Raw genomic sequence first — 27,141 nt, 5'->3', positions numbered from 1 at the left:
ATCTGGAAATAGCACACTTCATTTTTTTTTAAGTCTGCCATATATTAATTGATAATATTTTAGGGAAGACATTCACATAAAATAAATAATTTCATTTACTGCATTATTTAATTAGAGCACTGCACTTATAAAAAAAACAAACATAAGCTTATTGATCTTTTAAAGTGGTATGTCCAAGAGCAACTGGTATGAGTTGACACCTTAAACATCACATGTATTGGCTTACGACCTGCGTCTCCTTTTTACCGTCAGCCTTTCCTTATTTGGCACATACACTACATATAACTTGGCTGTGTCAGCAAAGCCCCTGTGAATATAAGGACCCCTTTGGAGACATCAGTGTGGAACAGGAGACCCGTGAGTTGGTGGTAAATATTGCTTGGTTGCTGTTTTTTTGGTAGATTTTTTAAATTATTTTTTTAAATTAAATTTATTTCTTAATTAAAATATTCCCATTTTTAAGAAAAAAATTAATAACTGCTGAAACTCTCATTTTCATTTCACTTATATTCTTTTAGCAGCCATAAAGAATATCCTTCCCCAGAGGAGCAGCAAGGTAACGGCAATATAACAATTAATTGATTGATTAATAAACAATTAAAAATATGTTAAATTACTCTCATCTTCTAAGCTGGGAAGTCATAACATACAATGTTATAATGGAATGCATTGCTGGAAAAAAAATTATTGCAGTCTCACTATTTTTTAATCAAATTATCTTTATTTATATAGCATATGTAGCGTATGTTACAATCAAAATTGCCGCTAATTTAGTTTTAATTAAAGTAACAGAAATAATTCAAATCCTCTGTAATTATCTAACAGACATAAGCCGCCACCATGAGTACAGATGCGGAGATGGCCATTTATGGCAAAGCTGCCATTTATCTCCGGAAACCAGAGAAGGAGAGAATTGAGGCTCAAAGCAAACCTTTTGATGCCAAGAGTGCCTGCTACGTAACTGATACTAAAGAGCTGTACTTAAAGGGAACAATCGTCAAGAGAGATGGTGCTAAGGTCACGGTCAAAGTCCTGGGTACTGAAGAGGTGGGTGTCAATTAAGTCAAGATGAATTAAGAGTAAACATAGTTAAAAATTACTTTAAAAATACTGTCGCTCTTGCAGGAGAGGACAGTCAAAGAAGATGACGTCACTCCAATGAATCCTCCCAAATTTGACAAAATTGAGGACATGGCTATGATGACCCATCTCAATGAAGCCTCTGTGTTGTATAATCTCAAAGAGCGTTATGCAGCATGGATGATCTACGTAAGACACTGACTGATGGGATACCGGACGTTTGCTGAATGGTGAAGATGGACTAACAACTGATTATCTGTGGTTACTTTCAGACCTATTCTGGGTTGTTCTGTGCCACTGTGAATCCTTACAAATGGCTTCCTGTGTACGATTCTGAAGTTGTAAGTGCCTATAGAGGCAAGAAGCGTATGGAGGCTCCACCCCACATCTTCTCTGTTTCTGACAATGCATATCAATTCATGCTCACAGGTAAGCGATAGGAAAATAAATGAATAAAAAACAGGTTTTTGTATGTGCATTAGCAAATATTTATAATTTTTTTGTTTTCTCTAACAGACAGGGAAAATCAGTCTGTCCTGATCACGTAAGTTATATTTGTTAAATTTGATCAAATACATACGTTCAACTGATTTTTAACAAATCTTTACATGCACCTAGTGGAGAATCTGGTGCTGGAAAGACTGTCAACACCAAGCGTGTCATTCAGTACTTTGCCACAATCGCTGTTGGTGGTGGAGAAAAGAAGAAGGAATCAAAGATGGGAGTATGTTACCTGAGCCAATGATAAATATGTATTTTGCCTGTCCTAAACACACACTAAGTCCTTTCACATCACTTCTAATGACTATAGGGCTCACTTGAGGATCAGATTATTGCTGCTAACCCCCTCTTGGAAGCTTATGGTAATGCCAAAACTGTGAGGAATGACAACTCTTCTCGTTTTGTAAGTACAGAGTGATTTTTATTTGTGTGAGTTTTCTTCCTTTTGTCCCCCTCATATTCATACTTTTTTCCTCAATAGGGTAAATTCATCCGAATTCATTTTGGCACAACCGGCAAACTGTCTAGTGCTGATATTGAGACATGTGAGTAAGACTTAAGGTGATGCACACATTCCCATTTTGGCCAGGCTCTAACTGTTAAACCACTTTGACAGATCTGCTGGAGAAGTCTAGAGTGACGTTCCAGCTTCCCGATGAAAGAGGCTACCATATCTTCTACCAGATGATGACCAACCACAAACCTGAGCTGATTGGTAAATACTTCTTGTAATCTAGCAAGTTTTTTTTCTAACATTCAACAGACTACTGACTTTTTAACTTTTCTTCTAGAAATGTCACTTATCACGACCAACCCCTATGACTTCCCCATGTGTAGCATGGGTCAGATCACTGTGGCCAGCATTGACGACAAAGTTGAGCTGGAAGCTACTGATGTGAGACTTATGAAGCTGAAAACTCAAAATGATCAGTTGTCTCTGGCATTGTTAAAAAAAGAAATGTAAAACAGGACCATTTGGAATCTTAATATTTGCATTTCTGTTTGATTAGAATGCTATTGATATCCTGGGCTTCACTCATGAAGAAAAAATGAGCATCTACAAAATGACTGGTGCTGTGCTTCATCATGGTAACATGAAGTTCAAGCAGAAACAACGTGAGGAGCAGGCTGAGCCTGATGGCACAGAGGGTGAGTGTAAAGTAGAAAAAGTCTTTATTGGACTTGCAGCAACTGCAGCAAGGAAAGTCAAGGCCACATCCTCTATGCACTAACTACAAAGTGTGACATGATTTTCAGATGCTGACAAAGTTGCTTATTTGCTGGGCTTGAACTCTGCTGATATGCTGAAGGCTCTGTGCTATCCCAGGGTGAAAGTCGGAAATGAGTTTGTTACCAAGGGACAGACAGTCCCTCAGGTATGGGAGAGGAATTATGCACGTTTGAAATTGTTCACAGTCTGAGACAATGCAGCTAAGAATAAATGTTCCGGCTTTATCCTGTCTGTATGAGTAACTTTTGTGAGACATCAGCTAAGGAATAGAAGACACCTATTGATATTCATTTTTGCAATTCACACCACATGTCTGCTTTTTCAGGTTAATAACTCAGTGCCTGCCTTGGCTAAATCTATCTATGAGAGGATGTTCTTGTGGATGGTCGTCCGTATCAACCAGATGTTGGACACTAAACAGCCAAGGCAGTTCTTCATTGGTGTCTTGGATATTGCTGGCTTTGAGATTTTTGATGTAAATCAAACAACAAACTGTTCACCTTCAGTCTTTGAATAGCCTTGGTATCAGGCATTATACTGAACAACTGTATCCTTACAGTTCAACAGCATGGAGCAGCTGTGTATCAACTTTACCAATGAAAAACTGCAACAGTTCTTCAATCACCACATGTTTGTCCTGGAACAAGAAGAATACAAGAAGGAGGGTATTCACTGGGAGTTCATTGACTTTGGTATGGACTTGGCTGCCTGCATTGAGCTGATTGAGAAGGTATTATTCTAGTTGTATCTTGAGACCCTTTTATATCTATGTATTTCTTGGTTTGGCTACAGTTGAATATGTAACTTACATCCGTGTATTTGCACACCTTTTCTAGCCTATGGGCATCTTCTCCATCCTTGAAGAGGAGTGCATGTTCCCCAAGGCCACAGACACATCCTTTAAGAACAAGCTGTATGATCAGCATCTGGGCAAAAACAAAGCTTTTGAAAAGCCAAAGCCAGCCAAGGGAAAGGCTGAGGCCCACTTCTCCCTGGTGCACTATGCTGGTACTGTGGACTACAATATCAATGGCTGGCTGGACAAGAACAAGGATCCACTGAATGAGTCTGTTGTGCAGCTGTATCAGAAGTCTCCAGTTAAGCTGCTCTCTACCCTGTATCCTCCTGTTGTGGATGGTAGGACTTTTGCTTCAGCAAATTCATCCGCAATGGGTCTAAATCAGCCAAACTTATGAACTTAAATTATCTACAGAGCCTGCTGGTGGCAAGAAGGGAGGCAAGAAGAAGGGTGGCTCTATGCAGACTGTGTCTTCACAATTTAGGGTAAGATTACATCATTTTTAAAAATTGTTTCTTCTTGAAAGTAACTCAGGTATCTCATTAATAATATATAACCATTTTGGCCCCACAGGAGAACTTGGGCAAGCTCATGACCAACTTGAGGAGCACCCATCCTCACTTTGTGCGTTGCTTGATTCCCAACGAGTCAAAAACTCCAGGTATAAAAACCACACCACAATCACAACAGAATGTTTGCGGTCAGGTTTTGTTTACATTGGATCTCTCAATGTTGTGCTACTTTCACAACAGTGAAATTTTATTTCAAATAATAAACATTTGCTCTTTTAACAGGTTTGATGGAGAACTTCCTTGTCATCCATCAGCTCAGGTGTAATGGTGTGCTGGAGGGTATCAGAATCTGCAGGAAAGGTTTCCCAAGCAGAATCCTCTATGGTGATTTCAAGCAGAGGTATTCTGTCCAAAAAAAAGAAGCATTTTAAATGCAATATGTACAAATTTATCATGAAGACTCCTGACTGTCTCCATAAAGATACAAGGTCTTGAATGCCAGTGTCATCCCTGAGGGTCAGTTCATTGATAACAAGAAGGCTTCAGAGAAGCTGCTTGGATCAATTGATGTTGATCACGACCAGTACAGGTTCGGCCATACCAAGGTAATACGATGTACCCTAGTGTCGGATATGATATATAAAACTTGGGAAATAGTTTAAACAACTGAGGAAATGTCAAAAAAGGCCTGATGTGTCATTCAAAATATGAATGACCTCTGTTTCTCAGGTGTTTTTCAAGGCTGGTCTTCTGGGTACACTTGAGGAGATGAGAGATGACAAACTGGCAGCTCTGGTCACCATGACTCAGGCTCTCTGCCGTGGTTTCCTCATGAGAAAGGAATTTGTGAAGATGATGGAAAGGAGGCACGTAGAAATCATATGTATTTAGATGCACGTCAATGTTTTAAAATATAAATAAATTAACTGAATACAATTCTTATTGACAGGGAAGCCATATTTACCATTCAATACAACGTCCGCTCATTCATGAATGTAAAACACTGGCCATGGATGAAAGTGTACTATAAGATCAAGCCACTCCTGAAGAGTGCAGAAACTGAAAAGGAGTTAGCTCAGATGAAGGAGAACTATGAGAAGATGCAGACAGACTTGGCTGCTGCCCTGGGCAAGAAGAAGGAACTAGAGGAGAAGATGGTATCCCTTTTGCAGGAGAAGAATGATCTCCAGCTGCAAGTGGCATCAGTAAGTGCAGAGTCAGAAACTGAGTTTCTTGGGGGATTCATTGATGTTGTCCTAACTTCAGTTATCATTGACAAAAAAATAGGAGTCAGAGAATCTGTCTGATGCTGAGGAAAGATGTGAAGGTCTTATCAAGAGCAAGATTCAACTGGAGGCAAAACTGAAGGAGACCACTGAGAGACTAGAGGATGAAGAAGAAATCAATGCTGAGCTGACTGCCAAGAAGAGAAAGCTGGAGGACGAATGCTCTGAGCTGAAGAAGGATATTGATGACTTGGAACTCACCTTGGCCAAAGTGGAGAAGGAGAAACATGCCACTGAAAATAAGGTTCGTGCCGAGTATTCGGCATACTGCCTACCATATGGCTTTCAATGTGAAGACTACTGTAGAGAATAATGACACACACACCTTACTTTTGAAATTAGGTGAAAAACTTGACTGAGGAAATGGCTTCTCAAGATGAGAGCATTGCTAAGTTGACCAAGGAGAAGAAAGCTCTTCAGGAGGCTCATCAGCAGACTCTTGATGATCTGCAAGCTGAGGAAGACAAGGTTAATACTCTGACCAAGGCCAAGACCAAACTTGAGCAGCAAGTGGATGATGTAAGTTTCCAAGGACATACAAATCAACAAATACTGTATCTTTATTGAGATAATAATGAAGTCATATTGATGCTCAGCTTGAAGGCTCTTTGGAACAAGAAAAGAAGCTGCGCATGGACCTTGAGAGAGCCAAAAGAAAGCTGGAGGGTGATCTGAAACTGGCTCAGGAGTCCATAATGGATCTGGAGAATGACAAGCAGCAGTCTGACGAGAAAATGAAAAAGTATAGTAGCCCCCCTAAATATAAACAATAACCAGTCCATTTGTTGGAATGGGAACTGTATTAAGACACACAGTCATACAATAGCCAAGTATGTATGTATGTATGTATGTACATACATGTTCAAATGATAGATTTTGTCCTCTTTTACCCTCTCAGGAAGGACTTTGAAATCAGTCAGCTTCTCAGCAAAATTGAAGATGAGCAGTCCCTGGGTGCTCAGCTCCAAAAGAAGATCAAGGAACTTCAGGTAACAACATGTACTGTTGTTACCATGTCGAAAAGATAGCTGTTTTCATTTTATAAAGTAAGAGTATTCCTTCAAATAACAAGCCACCTTTACTACCAACAGGCCCGTATTGAGGAACTGGAGGAAGAGATTGAGGCTGAGCGCGCTGCCCGTGCTAAGGTTGAGAAGCAGAGAGCTGACCTTTCCAGAGAACTTGAAGAAATCAGTGAAAGGCTGGAGGAAGCTGGTGGAGCCACTGCTGCTCAGATTGAGATGAACAAGAAGCGTGAAGCCGAGTTCCAGAAGCTGCGTCGTGACCTGGAGGAGTCCACTCTTCAGCATGAGGCCACTGCAGCTGCTCTTCGCAAGAAGCAGGCTGACAGCGTTGCTGAGCTGGGAGAGCAGATCGACAACCTCCAGAGAGTCAAGCAGAAGCTTGAGAAAGAAAAGAGCGAATACAAGATGGAGATCGATGACCTGTCTAGCAACATGGAGGCTGTCGCTAAAGCCAAGGTATGAAACCTGTTTACGTGTTAACTTGTAAATGTGTCAAAATACGTACTGAAATTTGACTGTTGTTATCGACCTCTCCTTTCCTTCTTAGGGAAACCTGGAAAAGATGTGCCGTACTCTTGAGGACCAACTCAGTGAACTGAAGACCAAGAATGATGAAAATGTCCGCCAGATCAATGATCTGGGTGCCCAAAAAGCACGTCTCCTGACAGAAAATGGTATTTATGAGTTTGCACAAAATGATCGATTGTTGATCCTTTAAAGAACTGACAACCATTCATGCGATATGACATTCCATCAGGTGAGTTTGGCCGTCAGATTGAGGAGAAAGAAGCTCTCGTCTCACAACTGACCAGAGGAAAACAGGCCTTCACGCAGCAAATTGATGAGCTGAAGAGACAGATTGAAGAGGAGGTCAAGGTTAGTAAAGCTCAGTGTGTGTAAATTCCATTCACGGATTAGAGCTTTTGTACATGGATTTTATTTTCTTACACCAGGCCAAGAATGCTCTTGCCCATGGGCTGCAATCAGCCCGCCATGACTGTGATCTACTGAGGGAGCAGTTTGAAGAGGAGCAGGAGGCCAAGGCTGAGCTGCAGCGTGGAATGTCCAAGGCTAACAGTGAGGTGGCTCAGTGGAGAACCAAGTATGAAACTGATGCTATCCAGCGCACTGAGGAGCTTGAAGAAGCCAAGTGAGTAACATTCAAATAACGAATTGATAAAGAGGGGGCACACTGATACCCATGCTTAAGAGGAAATACGGTGGCAAGTGGAGCACACCCGAGATGTAGACTTTTATAACTCAAAATGATAAACTATTAACAGGAAGAAGCTGGCCCAACGTCTTCAAGAGGCCGAGGAACAGATTGAAGCAGTGAATTCCAAGTGTGCTTCACTTGAGAAAACCAAACAAAGGCTCCAGAGTGAGGTTGAAGACCTCATGATTGATGTGGAGAGGGCCAATGGACTGGCTGCCAACCTGGACAAGAAGCAGAGAAACTTTGACAAGGTTTCAACATCTTTGATGTGCTATGTGAAGATTGAAGGCTAACGTTCTTTAGATTTTATTAAACCAAGTCAAAAAACTGTGTCTGTTACTCAGGTCTTAGCAGAATGGAAACAGAAGTATGAGGAAGGTCAGGCTGAGCTTGAGGGAGCTCAGAAGGAGGCACGTTCTCTTGGAACTGAGCTCTTCAAAATGAAGAACTCTTATGAGGAAGCTTTGGATCAGCTGGAGACCATGAAGCGTGAAAACAAGAATCTCCAGCGTAAGTGCTGACCACACCATGTTGATCATTTGCCATGTGCTAAAAACAATTGTATATCTTTGGTATATATATCTGTCCTAAAGTATACTCTGAAATAGAAGTTTGAAGACAAATGCACACGTGTGTCTTTGTAGAGGAGATCTCAGATCTAACCGAACAAATTGGTGAGACTGGCAAGAGCATCCACGAGCTGGAGAAAGCCAAAAAGCAGGTGGAGACAGAGAAGGCTGAGATCCAGACAGCTCTTGAGGAGGCAGAGGTACTTTTAGAAATCACTTTTGACAAATTTAAAGCTCCCTTAAGAATACATATTTGGAGACAATCTTTAATGAATACTTGAATTTTTAGGGAACTTTAGAACACGAAGAGTCCAAGATCCTTCGCGTCCAACTGGAGCTCAACCAGATTAAGGGTGAGATAGACAGGAAGCTGGCGGAGAAAGATGAGGAAATTGAGCAGATCAAAAGGAACAGCCAGAGGGTGACTGACTCCATGCAGAGCACTCTGGATTCTGAGGTCAGGAGCAGGAACGATGCCCTGAGAATCAAGAAGAAGATGGAAGGAGACTTGAATGAAATGGAGATTCAGTTGAGCCATGCTAATCGTCAGGCTTCTGAGTCCCAGAAGCAACTGAGAAATGTGCAGGCACAGCTCAAGGTATGTTAGCACGCACTGCTGGATCATCTGTCCTAATTTGGAATCAACGTTAATATTTGAGCAACATTTTTCCACCAGGATGCACAACTACACCTTGATGATGCCGTCAGAGCTCAGGAGGACCTCAAGGAACAGGCTGCAATGGTGGACCGCAGAAATGGTCTAATGATTGCTGAAATCGAGGAGCTTAGAGCTGCACTGGAACAGACGGAAAGAAGCCGTAAAGTTGCTGAGCAGGAGCTGGTGGATGCCAGTGAGCGTGTTGGACTTCTGCACTCTCAGGTGAAAAGGCACCTCCTTTCATCTTTCTATCGAACCTGTAATGAAAATGGAGATACTAAAATATCATTCGTGGATTTCTTTTTCACTGTAGAACACCAGCCTCATGAACACCAAGAAGAAGCTCGAGTCTGATCTGGTTCAGATCCAGAGTGAAGTGGATGACACGGTTCAGGAAGCCAGGAATGCAGAGGAGAAGGCCAAGAAAGCAATTACTGACGTAAGTTTAATTAGTTTTTGATGTGTTGTGTTTGCAGCTATACGTTTCAAGATATTATGAGCTCCTTCTACATTCTCCAGGCTGCCATGATGGCTGAGGAACTGAAAAAGGAGCAGGACACCAGTGCACATCTGGAGCGAATGAAGAAGAATCTGGAAGTTGCTGTTAAAGATCTGCAGCACCGATTGGATGAGGCTGAGAACCTTGCCATGAAGGGTGGCAAAAAGCAACTCCAAAAGCTCGAGTCAAGGGTAAATACGGAATAAAAGTGTGGAATGTGAATTTAGATGCATATGAAATTGTCCATAACATTCTGCTGCTTTCATAAAGGTACGAGAGCTGGAGACCGAGGTTGAGACTGAGCAGAGACGTGGGGTTGATGCTGTTAAGGGTGTCCGCAAATATGAGAGGAGAGTGAAAGAGCTCACCTACCAGGTAGTCTAATGTTCCAAACATTAATATCAAAAATCTAATGTTTGCAGCCTCTGTGAAAGAGTCACAAATGGTTTCAATTTTTTTCTCGAAGACTGAGGAGGACAAGAAAAATGTTACCAGACTGCAAGATCTGGTGGACAAATTGCAGCTCAAGGTGAAGGCCTACAAGAGGCACTCTGAGGAGGCGGTAAGGACCAGTATGCTATCGAAATATTTTCAGTTATGCTATTTGTGTCTGTTTTTTCATGATTTACATGTGGTATTTCAGGAGGAGCAAGCTAATGTTCACTTGTCCAAGTGCCGGAAGCTTCAGCATGAGTTGGAGGAGGCTGAGGAGCGTGCTGACATTGCAGAGTCCCAGGTCAACAAGCTCAGAGCCAAAAGCCGTGACTCTGGAAAGGTAAATAACGTGGGCCTAATTTCATCTTAAGTTAAGCTCTGAATGTAAATTCTAATGTGCACCCTTTCATTTGTTTCCAAGCTTTGTTTAAATATATAGTCCTTTATCCACGTGAACACAAAGTCACGAGTACACGTACATGTACCGATGTTTTACCTTTATTTTCCAGGGAAAAGATGCAGCTGAGTAACAAGATCCAGCCAATGGTTGTTTTTAGTCATATAATATGATGTAAAATAAACCATAATAAACATTTTTGCTCTTGACTTTCTCTGTGTCATTTTGATTTAACTGCATTTATAATCCACAAATGCAGTATACATTTACAAAGTACAACAAGGTTATTAAAAGATTCTGAGTTAGATAAAAAACAGATCCACCAGGGAATAGTCCACCACTGATGGAGTGGAGGAGGTGAGGACAGAAGGGTTGGGCAACAGAAGTTCCAGGAGGAGGCTGGGACCAGAGGGAAAAAAGACAATCAGGAAAAGGTGGTATGATTGGGCTGTGAGATAATGACAACTGTGAGCAAAGTCGATAAAAGAGTAAAACTTTCACAATTGATCACCCCCTCCTGGGCTTCCACCTTATCGTGGTGGAGGGGTTTGCGTGTCCCAATGATCCTAGGCGCTCCATTGTCTGCGGCTTTATGCCCCTGGTAGGGCCACCCATGGCAAATAGGTCCTAGTTGAGGGACCAGACAAAGCGTAGCCCATGACCCCCTAATGACGAGAAACAACATTGGTGCCAAGTTTCACTTGCCCGGATGCGGGTCACCGGGGCCCCCTCCTGGAGCCAGGCCTGGGGGTGGGGCACGTTGCCGAGTGCCTGGTGGCAACATGGAACCCCCTTCCAGTGGGCTCACCACCTGCAGGAGGGGCCAAGGGGGTCGGGTGCATTGTGTTTTGGGTAACGGCCGAAGGCAGGGACCTTGGCGGTCTGATTCCCAGCTGCAGAAACTGGCTCTAGGGGCATGGAATGTCACCTCTCTGATGGGAAAGGAGCCTGAGCTAGTTCGTGAGAATGAGAAGTTCTGACTAGATATAGTCGGCCTCACCTCAATGCATAGCAAGGGCTCTGGAACCAGTCTTCTCGAGAGGGGTTGGACTCTCTACCACTCTGGAGTTGCCGATGGTGAGAGGCGACGGGCAGGGGTGGCAATCCTCGTTGTTCCCCGGCTAAGTGCCTGTATATTGGAATTTACCCCGGTGGATGAGAGGGTAGCCTCCCTTCGCCTTCGGGTGGGGGGACGGATCCTGACTGTTGTTTGTGCCTATGGCCCAAACAGCAGTTCAGCGTATCCACCCTTTTTGGAGTCCTTAGAGGGAGTGCTGGAGAGTGCTCCTTGTGGAGGCTCCCTTGTCCTCCTGGGTGACTTCAATGCTCACGTTGGCAGCGACAGTGTGACCTGGAGAGGTGTGATTGGGAAGAACGGCCCCCCTGATCTGAACCCGAGTGGTGTTTTGTCATTGGATTTCTGTGCTCATCTCGGATTGTCCATAACAAACACCTTGTTCAGGCATAAAGGAGTCCACATGTGCACTTGGCGTGGAGTGGAGTGCAGCTAAGGCAGTTGCCGAGGCAAAGACAAAGGCATGGGAAGAGTCATGGAGAACGACTTCCGGACGGCTTCGAAAAGGTTCTGGACCACCATCCGGCGTCTGAGGAAGGGGAAGCAGTGCACTGTCAACACTGTGTATAGTGGCAATGGTGTGCTGCTGACCTCAATTCGGGATTTGTGGATCGGTGGAAGGAATACTTCGAAGATCTCCTTAATCCCACCAACGCGCCTTCCAGTGAGGAAGCAGGGCCTGGGGACCTGGGGACACGCTCTCGTATCTCCAGGGCTAAAGTTGCCGAGGTAGTCAAAAAACTCCTGATACTACCCTGCCCATCCTGAAAAAACATTAACCACCAAGAGAGACAGACACTACAGAGCAGGAACCTAATATCACCACTAGTTCATTGGAATTCACTAGAATGTATCTGACCAGATTTTTACTTTTTCTCACCACTGGTTAATAAGTTGTTTTTTTTTACTTTTTAAATTTGCTGCGGAGGGAGGAACCAGTGTCTTCTTATTGCGTGACAGACTGTGCAGTTTGGCAGCGCGAATATATATGAAAAACACAAAGATGTCACATGTTGATTACACCACCAGTTTTAACTAAACCACCATAGGGAAGAAATATAAACTAATAATCAGCCTTGATGATTTAGAAAGTTTCCTTGATGATTGTCAAGGAACTGGTCTTGAGGAATCTAATTGTGACTGTGAAAGTGGGTACAGCAATTGTGCCCCCCCGTCAGTAGAGGCAGTGGAGGACTGTAGAGGAATTTGAAGCATTTATTTCTAAGGGTTCATGTGAAGTTTACAACACTTGACCCCCGAAGTCCCCGAACTTTCTTCCCTGACAGTGACAATATATGCATTTGTCAAAATGCGTCACACATGTCAGTTAACCGGCAAGTCAAGCCAATGGATTAGTCCGGCCACACTTTGACCAATTGATATGGTTGAGCAGCTGTTTGAGCAGCTAATTATTGACAGTGTTGGTCCTTCGCCTCATTCCTGCTCTGTAGTCTCTGTCTCTCTTGGTGGTTAGTGTTATTTCAGGATGGGCAGGGTAGTATCATGGCTCCTTGCCGCAGGTTCTTCAGTGCCTACAGTGCATCTTCTGGGTAATCAATGCCACCATCTGCCACAAATCAAAGACCGGTACCTCCAGCCACTCTTTGCCAGTTTGTTGAGAACCTTGTTACTGTAACCTCTTGGCTAGCTCTATACTTTGCTCGAGTGATCCCTTGTGAAATTTTACTTTTTTATCGACTTTGCTCAGTTGTCATTATCTCACAGCCCAATCATACCACCTTTTCCTGATTTTCTTTTTTCCCTCTGGTCCCAGCCTCCTCCTGGAACTTCTGTTGCCCAACCCTTCTGTCCTCACCTCCTCCACTCCATCAGTGGTGGACTATTCCCTGGTGGATCTGTTTTTTATCTAACTCAGAATCTTTTAATAACCTTGTTGTACTTTGTAAATGTATACTGCATTTGTGGATTATAAATGCAGTTAAATCAAAATGACACAGAGAAAGTCAAGAGCAAAAATGTTTATTATGGTTTATTTTACATCATATTATATGACTAAAAACAACCATTGGCTGGATCTTGTTACTCAGCTGCATCTTTTCCCTGGAAAATAAAGGTAAAACATCGGTACATGTAGGTGTACTCATGACTTTGTGTTCATGTGGATAAAGGACTATATATTTAAACAAAGCTTGGAAACAAATGAAAGGGTGCACATTAGAATTTACATTCAGAGCTTAACTTAAAATGAAATTAGGCCCACGTTATTTACCTTTCCAGAGTCACGGCTTTTGGCTCTGAGCTTGTTGACCTGGGACTCTGCAATGTCAGCACGCTCCTCAGCCTCCTCCAACTCATGCTGAAGCTTCCGGCACTTGGACAAGTGAACATTAGCTTGCTCCTCCTAAAATACCACATGTAAATCATGAAAAAACAGACACAAATAGCATAACTGAAAATATTTCAATAGCATACTGGTCCTTACCGCCTCCTCAGAGTGCCTCTTGTAGGCCTTCACCTTGAGCTGCAATTTGTCCACCAGATCTTGCAGTCTGGTAACATTTTTCTTGTCCTCCTCAGTCTTCGAGAAAAAAATTGAAACCATTTGTGACTCTTTCACAGAGGCTGCAAACATTAGATTTTTGATATTAATGTTTGGAACATTAGACTACCTGGTAGGTGAGCTCTTTCACTCTCCTCTCATATTTGCGGACACCCTTAACAGCATCAGCCCCACGTCTCTGCTCAGTCTCAACCTCGGTCTCCAGCTCTCGTACCTTTATGAAAGCAGCAGAATGTTATGGACAATTTCATATGCATCCAAATTCACATTCCACACTTTTATTCCGTATTTACCCTTGACTCGAGCTTTTGGAGTTGCTTTTTGCCACCCTTCATGGCAAGGTTCTCAGCCTCATCCAATCGGTGCTGCAGATCTTTAACAGCAACTTCCAGATTCTTCTTCATTCGCTCCAGATGTGCACTGGTGTCCTGCTCCTTTTTCAATTCCTCAGCCATCATGGCAGCCTGGAGAATGTAGAAGGAGCTCATAATATCTTGAAACGTATAGCTGCAAACACAACACATCAAAAACGAATTAAACTTACATCAGTAATTGCTTTCTTGGCCTTCTCCTCTGCATTCCTGGCTTCCTGAACCGTGTCATCCACTTCACTCTGGATCTGAACCAGATCAGACTCGAGCTTCTTCTTGGTGTTCATGAGGCTGGTGTTCTACAGTGAAAAAGAAATCCACGAATGATATTTTAGTATCTCCATTTTCATTACAGGTTCGATAGAAAGATGAAAGGAGGTGCCTTTTCACCTGAGAGTGCAGAAGTCCAACACGCTCACTGGCATCCACCAGCTCCTGCTCAGCAACTTTACGGCTTCTTTCCGTCTGTTCCAGTGCAGCTCTAAGCTCCTCGATTTCAGCAATCATTAGACCATTTCTGCGGTCCACCATTGCAGCCTGTTCCTTGAGGTCCTCCTGAGCTCTGACGGCATCATCAAGGTGTAGTTGTGCATCCTGGTGACAAAATGTTGCTCAAATATTAATGTTGATTCCAAATTAGGACAGATGATCCAGCAGTGCGTGCTAACATACCTTGAGCTGTGCCTGCACATTTCTCAGTTGCTTCTGGGACTCAGAAGCCTGACGATTAGCATGGCTCAACTGAATCTCCATTTCATTCAAGTCTCCTTCCATCTTCTTCTTGATTCTCAGGGCATCGTTCCTGCTCCTGACCTCAGAATCCAGAGTGCTCTGCATGGAGTCAGTCACCCTCTGGCTGTTCCTTTTGATCTGCTCAATTTCCTCATCTTTCTCCGCCAGCTTCCTGTCTATCTCACCCTTAATCTGGTTGAGCTCCAGTTGGACGCGAAGGATCTTGGACTCTTCGTGTTCTAAAGTTCCCTAAAAATTCAAGTATTCATTAAAGATTGTCTCCAAATATGTATTCTTAAGGGAGCTTTAAATTTGTCAAAAGTGATTTCTAAAAGTACCTCTGCCTCCTCAAGAGCTGTCTGGATCTCAGCCTTCTCTGTCTCCACCTGCTTTTTGGCTTTCTCCAGCTCGTGGATGCTCTTGCCAGTCTCACCAATTTGTTCGGTTAGATCTGAGATCTCCTCTACAAAGACACACGTGTGCATTTGTCTTCAAACTTCTATTTCAGAGTATACTTTAGGACAGATATATATACCAAAGATATACAATTGTTTTTAGCACATGGCAAATGATCAACATGGTGTGGTCAGCACTTACGCTGGAGATTCTTGTTTTCACGCTTCATGGTCTCCAGCTGATCCAAAGCTTCCTCATAAGAGTTCTTCATTTTGAAGAGCTCAGTTCCAAGAGAACGTGCCTCCTTCTGAGCTCCCTCAAGCTCAGCTTGACCTTCCTCATACTTCTGTTTCCATTCTGCTAAGACCTGAGTAACAGACACAGTTTTTTGACTTGGTTTAATAAAATCTAAAGAACGTTAGCCTTCAATCTTCACATAGCACATCAAAGATGTTGAAACCTTGTCAAAGTTTCTCTGCTTCTTGTCCAGGTTGGCAGCCAGTCCATTGGCCCTCTCCACATCAATCATGAGGTCTTCAACCTCACTCTGGAGCCTTTGTTTGGTTTTCTCAAGTGAAGCACACTTGGAATTCACTGCTTCAATCTGTTCCTCAGCCTCTTGAAGACGTTGGGCCAGCTTCTTCCTGTTAATAGTTTATCATTTTGAGATATAAAAGTGTACATCTCGGGTGTGCTCCACTTGCCACCGTATTTCCTCTTAAGCATGGGTATCAGTGTGCCCCCTCTATATCAATTCGTTGTTTGAATGTTACTCACTTGGCTTCTTCAAGCTCCTCGGTGCGCTGGATAGCATCAGTTTCATACTTGGTTCTCCACTGAGCCACCTCACTGTTAGCCTTGGACATTCCACGCTGCAGCTCAGCCTTGGCCTCCTGCTCCTCTTCAAACTGCTCCCTCAGCAGATCACAGTCATGGCGGGCTGATTGCAGCCCATGGGCAAGAGCATTCTTGGCCTGGTGTAAGAAAAGAAAACCCATGTACAAAAGCTCTAATCCGTGAATGGAATTTACACACACTGAGCTTTACTAACCTTGACCTCCTCTTCAATCTGTCTCTTCAGCTCATCAATTTGCTGCGTGAAGGCCTGTTTTCCTCTGGTCAGTTGTGAGACGAGAGCTTCTTTCTCCTCAATCTGACGGCCAAACTCACCTGATGGAATGTCATATCGCATGAATGGTTGTCAGTTCTTTAAAGGATCAACAATCGATCATTTTGTGCAAACTCATAAATACCATTTTCTGTCAGGAGACGTGCTTTTTGGGCACCCAGATCATTGATCTGGCGGACATTTTCATCATTCTTGGTCTTCAGTTCACTGAGTTGGTCCTCAAGAGTACGGCACATCTTTTCCAGGTTTCCCTAAGAAGGAAAGGAGAGGTCGATAACAACAGTCAAATTTCAGTACGTATTTTGACACATTTACAAGTTAACACATAAACAGGTTTCATACCTTGGCTTTAGCGACAGCCTCCATGTTGCTAGACAGGTCATCGATCTCCATCTTGTATTCGCTCTTTTCTTTCTCAAGCTTCTGCTTGACTCTCTGGAGGTTGTCGATCTGCTCTCCCAGCTCAGCAACGCTGTCAGCCTGCTTCTTGCGAAGAGCAGCTGCAGTGGCCTCATGCTGAAGAGTGGACTCCTCCAGGTCACGACGCAGCTTCTGGAACTCGGCTTCACGCTTCTTGTTCATCTCAATCTGAGCAGCAGTGGCTCCACCAGCTTCCTCCAGCCTTTCACTGATTTCTTCAAGTTCTCTGGAAAGGTCAGCTCTCTGCTTCTCAACCTTAGCACGGGCAGCACGCTCAGCCTCAATCTCTTCCTCCAGTTCCTCAATACGGGCCTGTTGGTAGTAAAGGTGGCTTGTTATTTGAAGGAATACTCTTACTTTATAAAATGAAAACAGCTATCTTTTCGACATGGTAACAACAGTACATGTTGTTACCTGAAGTTCCTTGATCTTCTTTTGGAGCTGAGCACCCAGGGACTGCTCATCTTCAATTTTGCTGAGAAGCTGACTGATTTCAAAGTCCTTCCTGAGAGGGTAAAAGAGGACAAAATCTATCATTTGAACATGTATGTACATACGTACATACATACTTGGCTATTGTATGACTGTGTGTCTTAATACATTTCCCATTCCAACAAATGGACTGGTTATTGTTTATATTTAGGGGGGCTACTATACTTTTTCATTTTCTCGTCAGACTGCTGCTTGTCATTCTCCAGATCCATTATGGACTCCTGAGCCAGTTTCAGATCACCCTCCAGCTTTCTTTTGGCTCTCTCAAGATCCATGCGCAGCTTCTTTTCTTGTTCCAAAGAGCCTTCAAGCTGAGCATCAATATGACTTCATTATTATCTCAATAAAGATACAGTATTTGTTGATTTGTATGTCCTTGGAAACTTACATCATCCACTTGCTGCTCAAGTTTGGTCTTGGCCTTGGTCAGAGTATTAACCTTGTCTTCCTCAGCTTGCAGATCATCAAGAGTCTGCTGATGAGCCTCCTGAAGAGCTTTCTTCTCCTTGGTCAACTTAGCAATGCTCTCATCTTGAGAAGCCATTTCCTCAGTCAAGTTTTTCACCTAATTTCAAAAGTAAGGTGTGTGTGTCGTTATTCTCTACAGTAGTCTTCACATTGAAAGCCATATGGTAGGCAGTATGCCGAATACTCGGCACGAACCTTATTTTCAGTGGCATGTTTCTCCTTCTCCACTTTGGCCAAGGTGAGTTCCAAGTCATCAATATCCTTCTTCAGCTCAGAGCATTCGTCCTCCAGCTTTCTCTTCTTGGCAGTCAGCTCAGCATTGATCTCTTCTTCATCCTCTAGTCTCTCAGTGGTCTCCTTCAGCTTTGCCTCCAGTTGAATCTTGCTCTTGATAAGACCTTCACATCTTTCCTCAGCATCAGACAGATTCTCTGACTCCTATTTTTTTTTCCAATGATAACTGAAGTTAGGACAACATCAATGAATCCCCCAAGAAACTCAGTTTCTGACTCTGCACTTACTGATGCCACTTGCAGCTGGAGATCATTCTTCTCCTGCAAAAGGGATACCATCTTCTCCTCTAGTTCCTTCTTCTTGGCCAGGGCAGCAGCCAAGTCTGTCTGCATCTTCTCATAGTTCTCCTTCATCTGAGCTAACTCCTTTTCAGTTTCTGCACTCTTCAGGAGAGGCTTGATCTTATAGTACACGTGCATCCATGGCCAGTTTTTCACATTCATGAATGAGCGGACGTTGTATTGAATGGTATATATGGCATCCCTGTCGATAAGAAGAGTGTGCCATTAATTTATTGACATTTACAAAATTGACGTGCACCTAAATACATCTGCTTTCTACGTGCCTCCTTGCAGTCATCTTCACAAATTCTTTTCTCATGAGATAACCACGGCAGAGAGCCTGAGTCATGGTGACCAGAGCTGCCAGTTTGTCATCTCTCATCTCCTCAAGTGTACCCAGAAGACCAGCCTTGAAAAACACCTGAGAAACAGAGGTAATTCATATTTTGAATGACACATCAGGCATTTTTTCACATTTTCTCAATTGTTTAAACTATTTCCCAAGTTTTATATATCATATCCGGCACTAGGGTACATCGTATTACCTTGGTATGGCCGAACCTGTACTGGTCGTGATCAACATCAATTGATCCAAGAAGCTTCTCTGAAGCCTTCTTGTTATCAATGAACTGACCCTCAGGGATGACACTGGCATTCAAGACCTTGTATCTTTATGGAGACAGTCAGAAGTCTTCATGATAAATTTGTACATATTGCATTTAAAATGCTTCTTTTTTGGACCGAATACCTCTGCTTGAAATCAGCATAGAGGATTCTGCTTGGGAAACCTTTCCTGCAGATTCTGATACCCTCCAGCACACCATTACACCTGAGCTGATGGATGACAAGGAAGTTCTCCATCAAACCTGTTAAAAGAGCAAATGTTTATTATTTGAAATAAAAATTTCACTGTTGTGAAAGTAGCACAACATTGAGAGATCCAATGTAAACAAAACCTGACCGCAAACATTCTGTTGTGATTGTGGTGTGGTTTTTATACCTGGAGTTTTTGACTCGTTGGGAATCAAGCAACGCACAAAGTGAGGATGGGTGCTCCTCAAGTTGGTCATGAGCTTGCCCAAGTTCTCCTGTGGGGCCAAAATGGTTATATATTATTACTGAGATACTTGAGTTACTTTCAAGAAGAAACAATTTAAAAAAATGATGTAATCTTACCCTAAATTGTGAAGACACAGTCTGCATAGAGCCACCCTTCTTCTTGCCTCCCTTCTTGCCACCAGCGGGCTCTGTAGATAATTTAAGTTCATAAGTTTGGCTGATTTAGACCCATTGCGGATGAATTTGCTGAAGCAAAAGTCCTACCATCCACAACAGGGGGATACAGGGTAGAGAGCAGCTTAACTGGAGACTTCTGATACAGCTGCACAACAGACTCATTCAGTGGATCCTTGTTCTTGTCCAGCCAGCCACTGATATTGTAGTCCACAGTACCAGCATAGTGCACCAGGGAGAAGTGGGCCTCAGCCTTTCCCTTGGCTGGCTTTGGCTTTTCAAAAGCTTTGTTTTTGCCCAGATGCTGATCATACAGCTTGTTCTTAAAGGATGTGTCTGTGGCCTTGGGGAACATGCACTCCTCTTCAAGGATGGAGAAGATGCCCATAGGCTAGAAAAGGTGTGCAAATACACGGATGTAAGTTACATATTCAACTGTAGCCAAACCAAGAAATACAGAGATATAAAAGGGTCTCAAGATACAACTAGAATAATACCTTCTCAATCAGCTCAATGCAGGCAGCCAAGTCCATACCAAAGTCAATGAACTCCCAGTGAATACCCTCCTTCTTGTATTCTTCTTGTTCCAGGACAAACATGTGGTGATTGAAGAACTGTTGCAGTTTTTCATTGGTAAAGTTGATACACAGCTGCTCCATGCTGTTGTACTGTAAGGATACAGTTGTTCAGTATAATGCCTGACACCAAGGCTATTGAAAGACTGAAGGTGAACAGTTTGTTGTTTGATTTACATCAAAAATCTCAAAGCCAGCAATATCCAAGACACCAATGAAGAACTGCCTTGGCTGTTTAGTGTCCAACATCTGGTTGATACGGACGACCATCCACAAGAACATCCTCTCATAGATAGATTTAGCCAAGGCAGGCACTGAGTTATTAACCTGAAAAAGCAGACATGTGGTGTGAATAAACCTGGACTACTGGTTTGCAAAAATGAATATCAATATATGTGTCTTCTATTCCTTAGCTGTTGTCTCACAAAAGTTACTCATACAGACAGGATAAAGCCGGAACATTTATTCTTAGCTGCATTGTCTCAGACTGTGAACAATTTCAAACGTGCATAATTCCTCTCCCATACCTGAGGGACTGTCTGTCCCTTGGTAACAAACTCATTTCCGACTTTCACCCTGGGATAGCACAGAGCCTTCAGCATATCAGCAGAGTTCAAGCCCAGCAAATAAGCAACTTTGTCAGCATCTGAAAATCATGTCACACTTTGTAGTTAGTGCATAGAGGATGTGGCCTTGACTTTCCTTGCTGCAGTTGCTGCAAGTCCAATAAAGACTTTTTCTACTTTACACTCACCCTCTGTGCCATCAGGCTCAGCCTGCTCCTCACGTTGTTTCTGCTTGAACTTCATGTTACCATGATGAAGCACAGCACCAGTCATTTTGTAGATGCTCATTTTTTCTTCATGAGTGAAGCCCAGGATATCAATAGCATTCTAATCAAACAGAAATGCAAATATTAAGATTCCAAATGGTCCTGTTTTCATTTCTTTTTTTTAACAATGCCAGAGACAACTGATCATTTTGAGTTTTCAGCTTCATAAGTCTCACATCAGTAGCTTCCAGCTCAACTTTGTCGTCAATGCTGGCCACAGTGATCTGACCCATGCTACACACGGGGAAGTCGTAGGGGTTGGTCGTGATAAGTGATATTTCTAGAAGAAAAAACAAAGTTAAAAAGTCAGTAGTCTGTTGAATGTTAGAAAAAAAACTTGCTAGATTACAAGAAGTATTTACCAATCAGCTCAGGTTTGTGGTTGGTCATCATCTGGTAGAAGATATGGTAGCCTCTTTCATCGGGAAGCTGGAACGTCACTCTAGACTTCTCCAGCAGATCTGTCAAAGTGGTTTAACAGTTAGAGCCTGGCCAAAATGGGAATGTGTGCATCACCTTAAGTCTTACTCACATGTCTCAATATCAGCACTAGACAGTTTGCCGCTTGTGCCAAAATGAATTCGGATGAATTTACCCTATTGAGGAAAAAAGTATGAATATGAAGGGGACAAAAGGAAGAAAACTCACACAAATAAAAATCATTCCTTACTTACAAAACGAGATGAGTTGTCATTCCTCACAGTTTTGGCATTACCATAAGCTTCCAAGAGGGGGTTAGCAGCAATAATCTGATCCTCAAGTGAGCCCTATAGTCATTAGAAGTGATGTGAAAGGACTTAGTGTGTGTTTAGGACAGGAAAAATACATATTTATCATTGGCTCAGGTAACATACTCCCATCTTTGATTCCTTCTTCTTTTCTCCACCACCAACAGCGATTGTGGCAAAGTACTGAATGACACGCTTGGTGTTGACAGTCTTTCCAGCACCAGATTCTCCACTAGGTGCATGTAAAGATTTGTTAAAAATCAGTTGAACGTATGTATTTGATCAAATTTAACAAATATAACTTACGTGATCAGGACAGACTGATTTTCCCTGTCTGTTAGAGAAAACAAAAAAATTATAAATATTTGCTAATGTACATACAAAAACCTGTTTTTTATTCATTTATTTTCCTATCGCTTACCTGTGAGCATGTTTTGATATGCATTGTCAGAAACAGAGAAGATGTGGGGTGGAGCCTCCATACGCTTCTTGCCTCTATAGGCACTTACAACTTCAGAATCGTACACAGGAAGCCATTTGTAAGGATTCACAGTGGCACAGAACAACCCAGAATAGGTCTGAAAGTAACCACAGATAATCAGTTGTTAGTCCATCTTCACCATTCAGCAAACGTCCGGTATCCCATCAGTCAGTGTCTTACGTAGATCATCCATGCTGCATAACGCTCTTTGAGATTATACAACACAGAGGCTTCATTGAGATGGGTCATCATAGCCATGTCCTCAATTTTGTCAAATTTGGGAGGATTCATTGGAGTGACGTCATCTTCTTTGACTGTCCTCTCCTGCAAGAGCGACAGTATTTTTGAAGCAATTTTTAACTATGTTTACTCTTAATTCATCTGGACTTAAATGATACCCACCTCCTCAGTACCCAGGACTTTGACCGTGACCTTAGCACCATCTTTCTTGAGAATTGTTCCCTTCAAGTACAGCTCTTTAGTATCAGTTACGTAGCAGGCACTCTTGGCATCAAAAGGTTTGTTTTGAGCCTCAATTCTCTCCTTCTCTGGTTTCCGGAGATAAATGGCAGCTTTGCCATAAATGGCCATCTCCGCATCTGTACTCATGGTGGCGGCTTATGTCTGTTAGATAATTACAGAGGATTTGAATGACTTAAGTTATGTTAATTAAGATAATGACTAGACTAATTTGTGTGGTTTTTTTTTTAGCAATGGAATCCAGCTTAATACTGTATAATATTACTGCTGAACTGAGAATATCAGAATAATTTGACACATTTTTAGTTATTTAAGGATCAATCAATTAATTGTTATGTTGCCTTTACCTTGCTGCTCCTATGGGGAATTGTATTCTCTGTGGCTGTTAAAAGAATATATGTGATAAGAAAAGAAAATTCAACAGTTAGAAATTTCAAAAATGTGAACATTTTGATTTGTTGAATTTGGAAAGATATTTAAGTGGTTTAACTAATTTGAAAAAACAAAAACACACAACAACTAAACAATATTTACCACCAACTCACGGGTCTCCTGTTCCACACTGATGTCTCCAAAGGGGTCCTTATATTCACAGGGGCTTTGCTGACACAGCCAAGTTATATGTAGTGTATGTGCCAAATAAGGAAAGGCTGACAACAAAAAAGGAGACACACGTTGTAAGTCAATACATGTGATGTTTAAGGTTTCACCTCATACCAGTTGCTCTTGGACATGCACCCTAAACAGATCAATAATCTATGATGGAAGCTATTTTGAAGCATCACTCAACTTGATAATGTCCTAAAAGGAATGTTTGATTCTGTGCCAATGCTGCATGTTTTATCATTATACTGTGCCACAGTTTTTCATTCAACAATACACTTTTTTGTGTAATGATTCACTTATTCACTGGAAATTAAGTTTAATGAGTTTTGATTTCATGAGGCTTAATTATGTAAAATGAAAGGTGCTCTTCATAAAAATTACTGGGAGTTGTAAATCCATTCCTCTTCCTGAATAATCAGTTAAAATATGTAATACAATTTAATCCTGGTTTCAGGTATTGATGGAGAAAAATTAAATGGATGCATCAACTATCCCCATGTAGAGATTACTGGGTATTTGGAATCATCCGAACAATTGCTCTCACACAACATAAAACACCTTTTTCATGGTAAATGTTAAACAGATGATGGATGGTTGTTGGGATTTTTTTGGGCTGGTTTTGTTTTAAATAGCAGCTGTGGTTGTCTTGCATATTGTGTGTTCCACTCCCTGTCTTGCAGATCTACTGATCTTAAATCCAAAGACACACACACACACACACACACACCACTGCAGCTTCAGCTGTGCCGTCAATGCAACGGTTTGAGATGAATGGCGGTGGAAACTGGAGCCCCCGACCTTTTTGCCACCTGGATTCTAACTATAGAACTATGTATAGCAGGTTGAAAACAACCACATCAATGTTTTCGTTTAAACAAGCACCCATTCGAATTCTTTTGTAATCTAACTCGAATTACAGTTTTGGGTGAATCAGTGTGAATTACACTTATCAGATAAATACAATACGTCATTCGATGGCTTTGTAGTGCCATTTTGGATTCACGAAAAAGCTCAAGATACCTGTTTTTTTAATATGCAACTGAACATTAAATGAGCATTGGTTTTCTATCTTTTTGTTTTGCGGGTGTGTTCAAATTTACTTTTCTACGATGAGCTTTGTTTGATATCTATTTGTAACATATTAGTTTGAGATCTATTTTCAGTGCAGAAAAATCACTTTTGCTCATATTTTGGCCGCTGCCACCATCTTGTCTAATTATCTCCATATGTTTACGAAAGTATTTTTATATGTGCAGTTTAGAGACATTATTTCGAGGGTAACATAAGCTAATGTGTGTAACCATTGTCAAAGCCAGTGAACTGTGAGTTAATTCATATGCAAATTAGTTTTTCTAACAGGTCCTTGTTATACCATATTGTCAGTCAAGTGCAAGGTCAAGACAGGACTTAAAGATAAACTTTGTATTTAAATTTTCATTGTTTTGAAGGAATTCCCGTAGGTGTCTGGGTCCTAGTATACTGGCTTTCTTTGGTTAAGTGTTTTTGCCCAATCAGCTGCATGTTTAAAAAGAATCACATGGCTACTTAAGCAACCACTCCAGCATTTAAAGTAGGGTAGTAAACCTTACTGCTATGATCCATAACTGACTGCAAATGCTACAGAAGAAAAGATAATTCTCCCCTTTGAAGCAGTCGTGTAGCCCAAAACTTCAGAGCTTACATACAACATAAATGGACTCTTGACAAGCCGAAAAAGGCAGGTTATAAGAGTTATTGAACACCTTGAGTTAAACAGATGTACGGTAGTTACTTCTGAGATGACTACATCCAACAAAAAGCCAACAAGGAATATATAGCACCCCCGAACTTCTTATTTGATCAAAGACAACAAAGTTTGCAGGACTACTTTTCAGTTTTTTACCGGGTGCATTTCATTAATGTCCCAATTATCTACGTTATGTACATTACATTATTGTTCATTCGAAGTCACTTTCTGCCATTGCAAACCAGTTTTTAGTGCTCGACTCCATCAGAAGTTGTAGGCCATGCGCAGATCTAACGGACAGCTGGTATGAAGTGCAAATCTCCCAGAAGAGAGAAGGTCGGAAGCGGTTACGAAGCAACAAGATCACCTTGCTCTTGTCCAAAAAGAGAGGGGTGTGTAAAATGAGATGACTGCTGACTGTAGAGAGCCATGTTCTGACACCCAGTTGTCTTTTGGAACCACCCACCAGCAACCAAGATTAGGATGGATTACAGTTTTGATTTTGCACAGCAGGTACTATTCACACATTATTTACCCTCAAGACCAAAAGGCTTTTATTTATATATATATATATATATTAGTGTTTGATTTGTGAGACTCTTATGAATATACACAAACAGCTTTCATTGTACCCAATCTTCCAGATGCACTTTCCTTCAAGCCCTCTCCTCTCCTCTCCTCTCCTCTCCCCCCTCCTCTCCTCTCCTCTCCTCTCCTCTCCTCTCCTCTCCTCTCCTCTCCTCTCCTCTCTCCTCTCCTCTCCTCTCCTCTCCTACCTAATCTATCCTCTACCTGTCCTCCCCTTCTCTTCCCTCTCTACCCAGCCGGCCATCAGCAGGATGTTTCCCCTACATGAGCCTGGTCCTGCTCAAGGTTCTTTTGGGAGCAGCCATGTTTGTATGTGCAGCGTGCTGTGTTTGTCTTAAAAGGGCATGAGCCAATGATTTACCATGGTGTCACACTGCAGCACCACCATCTTCTGCCAAAGAGCACGACTTGACACAAGTTGATGTTTTGTGTTTTTTTTTTCTCTAGAGTATCAGTGACTGGTATCGCCAGTTATTATGAGTACCAATACTTTGAAATAAGGCTGGTATAGGCTGAGATTCACCAATTGCTAATCTAAATTTATTTGTGCGAATGGTACCCTATAAAACAGGGGTGGAGAACCCCGGCCTCCCGGCCGTATACGGCATACGAGACCATTTCTACCGGCCCGCAACGCAATAAGATTTTTATATTTTATATGTGCACTTATACAGTTCGCTAAACTCCGCGAGCTGCGAGTAGCAGCGGTAGCGTATTTTTGCCTTTCGTATCCTGAAATTTCTTTCGTAACAAGAGGAAATATTTTCCCGTTTTCTGAGATAAAACAGACGGTTATGTTATGTCCGAGTCAAGGTCAGGGTCAGTGAACACAGCATGTGATCTACTTAGTGGGCTGGACTGATAGACACGGACGAAAAATGCATAGCGAAACACGCTAAACTCGACGAGTTGAAAGGACAGATGAGTTTGGATAAAATTAACGCTCTTCGCCGGAGTTTGGAGGCTCAACAAGCAGCTTTCACACGACCATGTACCGACAGAGAGAATATTACGCGTGCAAGTTTTGTGGTGAGTGAATTAATAGCCACGAAGCTGAAACCTCACGCCGAAGGAGAGTTCGTGAACGTGCCTCGTAGCCGCCGCTGAGGCGCTCGCGCCGGACAACGTAAAATTGTTTCAAAGCGTGAATTTTTTTTCGTGAATAACTATTGAACTAAGACATATATTGTTATGATTCCAGTGGCTAACGGTATGTTTTTATGGTCAAGGAATCTAAATATGTAGTCAAAGTATATGTGGGACTAATATTTATGGTGGAAATCACAATATGCCAGGAATTGTTGCGCTTGGCGGAGGTCTGTGCTCTCCGAGTGCTTTCTAGTTGTTATTATTATTGTCTTTATCTTTCTTTCTTTTCATTTATTTTCTTGATTATCTTGTTGTATTGCAGTTTTTGTGAGTAGAGGCCTCGAACAGGCCCTTAGGGTTCTCTTGCCTCAACTCTGCACCTCTTTTTTTATTGTTTTGTATGATCATGAAAACAT

General features: G+C 42.2%; 2 protein-coding genes across 3 annotated transcripts; one reads left to right on the top strand and one right to left on the bottom strand.

Moving 5' to 3' along the window:
- The first annotated feature begins 289 nt into the window (after positions 1-289).
- On the top strand, positions 290-10,417 carry LOC100653413 (myosin heavy chain, fast skeletal muscle). The gene is made up of 41 exons (XM_029841568.1): positions 290-368; positions 519-556; positions 826-1,047; positions 1,126-1,269; positions 1,353-1,509; positions 1,597-1,624; positions 1,699-1,804; positions 1,892-1,984; positions 2,063-2,126; positions 2,198-2,296; positions 2,373-2,476; positions 2,592-2,730; positions 2,839-2,957; positions 3,138-3,287; positions 3,372-3,542; positions 3,649-3,949; positions 4,026-4,096; positions 4,185-4,272; positions 4,406-4,523; positions 4,605-4,728; positions 4,853-4,989; positions 5,073-5,328; positions 5,411-5,653; positions 5,752-5,928; positions 6,006-6,151; positions 6,308-6,398; positions 6,501-6,890; positions 6,982-7,108; positions 7,192-7,310; positions 7,388-7,584; positions 7,718-7,901; positions 7,995-8,160; positions 8,295-8,419; positions 8,509-8,817; positions 8,896-9,099; positions 9,191-9,316; positions 9,397-9,567; positions 9,647-9,751; positions 9,843-9,938; positions 10,020-10,151; positions 10,321-10,417. The coding sequence occupies exons 3-41, from the start codon at positions 841-843 to the stop codon at positions 10,339-10,341; spliced, it is 5,805 nt and encodes a 1,934-aa protein (XP_029697428.1). The 5' UTR covers positions 290-368; positions 519-556; positions 826-840; the 3' UTR covers positions 10,342-10,417.
- A 2,830-nt stretch (positions 10,418-13,247) lies between these two features.
- On the bottom strand, positions 13,248-23,346 carry LOC115246533 (myosin heavy chain, fast skeletal muscle). Of its 2 annotated transcripts, XM_029841559.1 has the most exons (41): positions 23,251-23,346; positions 23,064-23,098; positions 22,639-22,860; positions 22,417-22,560; positions 22,177-22,333; positions 22,062-22,089; positions 21,882-21,987; positions 21,702-21,794; positions 21,560-21,623; positions 21,390-21,488; positions 21,204-21,307; positions 20,950-21,088; positions 20,723-20,841; positions 20,373-20,522; positions 20,118-20,288; positions 19,711-20,011; positions 19,564-19,634; positions 19,388-19,475; positions 19,136-19,253; positions 18,933-19,056; positions 18,672-18,808; positions 18,334-18,589; positions 18,008-18,250; positions 17,733-17,909; positions 17,510-17,655; positions 17,267-17,357; positions 16,775-17,164; positions 16,557-16,683; positions 16,355-16,473; positions 16,081-16,277; positions 15,764-15,947; positions 15,505-15,670; positions 15,246-15,370; positions 14,848-15,156; positions 14,566-14,769; positions 14,349-14,474; positions 14,098-14,268; positions 13,914-14,018; positions 13,727-13,822; positions 13,514-13,645; positions 13,248-13,344 (listed from the first exon to the last, which is right to left on the bottom strand). In XM_029841559.1, exons 3-41 carry the CDS (start codon positions 22,843-22,845, stop codon positions 13,324-13,326), a joined length of 5,805 nt encoding a protein of 1,934 aa, XP_029697419.1. In that variant the 5' UTR covers positions 22,846-22,860; positions 23,064-23,098; positions 23,251-23,346; the 3' UTR covers positions 13,248-13,323. The 2 variants fall into 2 exon arrangements, with proteins under 2 accessions (XP_029697419.1, XP_029697420.1); XM_029841560.1 differs by lacking the exon at positions 23,251-23,346 and having other exon boundaries at positions 23,064-23,113.
- Positions 23,347-27,141: the final 3,795 nt, after the last annotated feature.

Source organism: Takifugu rubripes, chromosome 9, assembly GCF_901000725.2.
Source record: "Takifugu rubripes chromosome 9, fTakRub1.2, whole genome shotgun sequence".
Taxonomy (NCBI): domain Eukaryota; kingdom Metazoa; phylum Chordata; class Actinopteri; order Tetraodontiformes; family Tetraodontidae; genus Takifugu; species Takifugu rubripes.
The sequence above is the reverse complement of the archived record's forward strand: the minus strand, read 5'-3'. Positions and strand labels throughout refer to the sequence as shown.

What these genes read in the sequence shown, in the direction of transcription:
- LOC115246533 (XM_029841559.1), bottom strand. Translation starts at nt 22,845, where the DNA reads ATGAGTACAGATGCGGAGATGGCCATTTATGGCAAAGCTGCCATTTAT. An exon ending in GTATCCCCCTGTTGTGGATG is followed by an intron (nt 19,635 to 19,710) that starts GTAGGACTTTTG and finishes AATTATCTACAG; the next exon opens with AGCCCGCTGGTGGCAAGAAG. An exon ending in GTGAAGATGACTGCAAGGAG is followed by an intron (nt 18,590 to 18,671) that starts GCACGTAGAAAG and finishes TCTTATCGACAG; the next exon opens with GGATGCCATATATACCATTC.
- LOC100653413 (XM_029841568.1), top strand. Translation starts at nt 841, where the DNA reads ATGAGTACAGATGCGGAGATGGCCATTTATGGCAAAGCTGCCATTTAT. An exon ending in TCCAGCTGCAAGTGGCATCA is followed by an intron (nt 5,329 to 5,410) that starts GTAAGTGCAGAG and finishes ACAAAAAAATAG; the next exon opens with GAGTCAGAGAATCTGTCTGA. An exon ending in TGAAAGAGCTCACCTACCAG is followed by an intron (nt 9,752 to 9,842) that starts GTAGTCTAATGT and finishes TTTTTCTCGAAG; the next exon opens with ACTGAGGAGGACAAGAAAAA.